General features: G+C 45.3%; 1 protein-coding gene across 1 annotated transcript in view; it reads right to left on the bottom strand.

Moving 5' to 3' along the window:
• rtn4rl2b (reticulon 4 receptor-like 2b) overlaps positions 1-1550 on the bottom strand; it is a 2740-nt gene extending 1190 nt beyond the window's left edge. The window contains exons 1-2 of the mRNA XM_030786002.1: positions 1493-1550; positions 143-369 (exon numbers count right to left, since the gene is read on the bottom strand). Coding sequence (XP_030641862.1) covers positions 143-369; positions 1493-1550 — 285 coding nt within the window. The remainder of the gene's footprint in view (positions 1-142; positions 370-1492) is intronic.
• Between the last annotated feature and the right edge of the window lie 3159 nt (positions 1551-4709).

Genomic DNA, 4709 nt, shown 5'->3' with positions numbered 1-4709 from the left:
AAGGTTGTAGGTTTAAGATGAAATGAAAGAGAGGGTGGAAAAAGAAAGGGAAATGGGAAAAAAACAGAGATTTTTTATTGATTTGAAACAAGATACAGGGATCTAAATGTAAATATTTTACACTAAACACATTTATTTATACCTGTGTCTCAAAACCAAAGGAATCTGCTCTTAGTTCAGTGATGCGGTTGTTCTGCAGGAAAACACGCTGTGAGTCGTAGGGAACACCAGCAGGGACAGTTGTGTAGTTCTGAGACTGGCAGCTGACAGTCATCGGTGTAGGGTAACACACACACAGCCTGGGACAGGCCTGCCCTGGCACACAGCGGCATGCCAACAGCCAAATCACCAACCACAGAGACAAACCACCTACAGAGAGAGAGAGAGAGAGAGAGAGAGAGAGACCATTAACATGAGCTTTTGGACTTCGCTCACATATGCTCATGTGTTTAAATTCGTCACTTGGAGCTGTTCTTCCTCGCGGTGCTGAAATTTCTCGATAACTGGCGGTGACACACAGGTGCAATTTTTCACAAACTGCACATATTTGAGTAAATAATGGCCCCAAATCAAACACATTTAATCTTGATCTCTGTAACTGTGCAATCTCACAACTGAACTGAGCGAAGGAAAGCGGATCTTGGTCTTGATCTAATGCGCTAAACGAGCGCACGTTGTGGTGTTAAAAGACTCGTGCCAATCAGAGGTCCTCCCATTTTCAATTGGGGCGCGAATAGAACAGTGCCTAAGAGCGCGTGAAACCAAGAGGTCGGATTAACGTCAGTTGCGTGAAATACAAGCCGATTCGGTTACAGCAATGCATACATTTTTAACAGCAGGTTTTGCGGGGTCCGATAACGGAAGACAATAACGTGCCGCTCAGAGTCACACAAGAAACTAAATTAGTAATGCGGCTTGCATTCATTCTCTTTTGCGCAAGATTTTCCAACTACCTGACCCGTGACCCGGTCAGTTCACGCTTCGTCGGCAGCGCAAGCCAGCTCACAACACAACAGAACAGATCATTCCAGTGATGGACAGTCATTGGCAAAAATGTTGGTCTGATTGAAACTGGTACAACAATTAGGGACATGATATTTGTTAATCCTCTCTTTTTATGTTGTCAAAGAGAATGATGAATAACTGCTCAAAATGTGTCCCCACTTGTTAAATTGTGTCCGGTTAATTCAGTGTGCACCATTACAGTTAAATGAATTCCAAAGAAAATAAACGGCAGGTAAACATTACTGTAAAGCTTATTTACTCTCACACAGAGAATGTATGCGAAACGTTTGACGAAAAAACCGAGGCATGCATTGCACTGGGAAACAGTAACTCAGACGTTGGGCATCACTACACTCGACCCAGTGTCCCACATTTTTTATTTTAACAAACAATCGTTAAAATGAAATTATTCACAGTTTTACTTCGCGCAACTTTAAATTCATATATACGTATACACACATAGAGAGTAAAGAAAAGCGAGACTCACTCTTAAAGTTGAGTGCGTTGGTGGCACGAGCGCCCCGAGCAGCCGAGCGAGTTTCCATCCCGGATCAAAACCGAAAGCGAGTTAGCCTAAGCGCGAGGACGTGCCTGCTATCTCCGCTGACGGTCAGCTCTGGTGCACAAGCGCGGGGAGTCGGTGCGACTGAATGCTAGCACGGACCCTTGGGTCCGTTTATACTCAGCCAGCGGGACCCACGGAGGTGGGCAGCGGCGGATTCTCTAAAACGTCATATGCGCGAAGGCGGGTTGGTGGAGGACGGTCCATTTCACAAGGGAGGAAGCAACAGCAACTCTCTCTCTCTCTCTATCTCTCTCTCTCTCTCACACACACACACACACACACACACAGCGAGAGAGAGAGAGAGAGAGAGAGAGAGAGAGAGAGAGAGAGAGAGAGAGAGAGAGAGAGAGAGAGAGAAATGAATGGAGGTGGAAATTTCCAGCGCCTTTAGATTTGGAGAAAAGGCAAATAACTTTCGTGCTCTCTCAAGTACAACTGAAGTCCAGCTATAGTTAATTACCAATAAAGGAGTTCCAGAGATGAAACAAAGATTTTCAGGCTAGGTATACCGGAAGAGACGACAAGATAGCGGAAAAATCTAGCCTTTCCAGAACAATGTAGAAAGATTCTGTTCAAACATATAGTGCTCTATATTTCATATAATTGGAAAACTGTTGCTTACAATTCAACATTCATTAACATCTATTTAATGTGAATATACATACAATTACTTAAGATGAGAGCAAAGGATAGATCCTTGTCATATTCATTCCTTTTGTGCTTTGAATGCAATATTTAAAAATGGTGAAATCTTTAAATTTACAGCTCTGGAAAAATGTGTGTGTGTGTGTGTGTGTGTGTGTGTGTGTGTGTGTGTTTGTGTGTGTGTGTGTGTGTATTTGTGTGTGTGTGTGTGTATGTGTGTAGGGGGTTGCATTGAGTCAGAGTTCTGTACCCTGACCATGACTGAGGTCACAAAGTGTTCCAAATTCTACTGTATGATGCACCCAATCTGTTGAAACAACTTTCTCACACACACACCTGTGCCCCAAGTGTCATCCCAGCTCTCAGAATTGTTTGTCTCTCTGTCACACGCACAGACACAGACACACAGACATAGACACACAGATACAGACACACGCACACACACACACACACACACAGACACACACACACACACACACGCACGCGCGCGCACAGACAGGCACACACAAGAGAGAGGCAGTGTGACAAGACAGCTGACCACACTCCCCCTCAACACTTGGGGCAGTGACACACTCCTTAAAGAGCAACAGAAGGCTTACTGGGCAGCGTTTGTGTGTGCGTATGTGTGTGTGTGTGTGTGTGTGTGTGTGTGCGTGCGCGTGCGTTTGTGCATATGTGTGTGCATGCTCTTTGTTGGATTGCCAAACTGAACACAGCCTCCCAAGAACATCCTGTCTCACTGTTAATTGAGTGCGGTGTGTGTGTGTGTGTGTGTGTGTGTGTGCGTGTGTGTGTGCGTGTGTGTGTGTGTGTGAGTGTGTGTACGCGTGTGTGTGCATGTGTGTGTATGTGTGTGTGGGTGCATGTGCATGTATGAGTCAGTAGTTGCAGCATGTCATAGTGCTGCCCCCTTCTTATCCTCATGTGTTGAACATGACCTCTAAATGTGCCACAAAACACACACACACACACACACACACACAGAGCATCTCTTGTTTTACCAGATCCGTCACCCCTCAGTCCGTCACCCTTCAGAGTGCTTTAGAAGGCCCCCCTAAAGGTTTAGACACTCACTCTCTCCATCACCCACTCCCCAACTTTCCAACCACTTATTCATCTTCTTGCTTTTTCTAAATCTCCTCCTGTTCTCTCCCTCCCTCATCAGCTTCCCCCTGTTGTTGTGTGAGATAGAATGTGGGCTAAAGTGAGAAAAAAACTCATTCACTCTACTTCTCTGATCAAAACACTGACCCTGAGAACAGCTGTAAAGAGGAGAGAGAGAGAAAGAGAGAGAGAGTGATGATGATGATGATGATGATTATAGTGGTAAGATGAAAAACAGCAATAGATGGGGATGTGCTTTGTACTGTAAAATAAACTGGAAAGGTGTGTGGGTGTGTGTGTGTGGGGGGGGGGGGGGGTGCACTCAAGGAAATCAGTCTGAACAGTCAGTAAACAAATACACCAAAACACTTACCGAAATCAGTTCATTTTCCACACACCAAAACAGACACTTGTTTCAAACACAAACACAATTCAAAAATTTATCTGAACGAGAATGAGCGTCATCTCCACCCCCACACAGCAACTTCTTGTCTGTTTTCTTTTCTGATTTCCCTCTCTAATAGTGAAAAAAAAGAAGTGGAGACACGTCACCTTAATATCACTCTGACAAATTTATTTTTACTTTCATTCCTCCCTCACCACCTCCTTCCTCTCTCTATTTTTGCAGATTTATTCATTTTTCTTTATTTTTAAGCAGTGACAGTCACCAGCATATTACAAGCCTCGATGACGCAGATGGCGGTGTGATAGTGGACAGCAGACACAGCTCAGAGAAAGAAAGAGAGAGAGAGACAGAGGGAGAGAGAGGGGGAGAGAGGGAGAGAGAGAGAGAAGAGTGTGTGGTTGCTGAGATTATGATGGACACATTGACAGTAAAAATGCAGGGAACAGACAGACAGCCATACAAAGAAGACAAAAAAAAAAGAAAACAGAAAGGATGAGACAAAGGAGAAGGCTATATCGCCACTTTTAAACAGAAAAGTAAAAGTGAGGAAAGAGAAAGGAGGTTGGAGACTTGGAGGAAAGTGTATAAATGTACCCTGTACCTCACTCACTCATTATCTAAGCTGCTTATCCTGGTTAGGATCGCGGTGGGTGCTGGAGCCTATCCCAGCGCTCATAGGGCGAAAGGCGGGGAAACACCCCGGACAGGTCGCCAGTCCATCACAGACACACACACTCACACCTAGGGGCAATTTAGTGTCTCCAATTCACCCAACCTGCATGTCTTTGGACTGTGGGAGGAAACCGGAGCTCCCGGAGGAAACCCACGCAGACACGGGGAGAACATGCAAACTCCACACAAAAAGGACCCTGGCCGCGAATCGAAAACGAGACCTTCTTGCTGTGATGTGACAGCGCTACCCACTGCGCCACCGTGCCACCCCTACCCTGTACCTGCGTATCTAAAATCAGAAGCACCTTAGAA

Source organism: Chanos chanos, chromosome 1 (genome assembly GCF_902362185.1).
Source record: "Chanos chanos chromosome 1, fChaCha1.1, whole genome shotgun sequence".
Classification (NCBI taxonomy): domain Eukaryota; kingdom Metazoa; phylum Chordata; class Actinopteri; order Gonorynchiformes; family Chanidae; genus Chanos; species Chanos chanos.
This window is presented reverse-complemented; position numbering and strand designations above follow the sequence as displayed.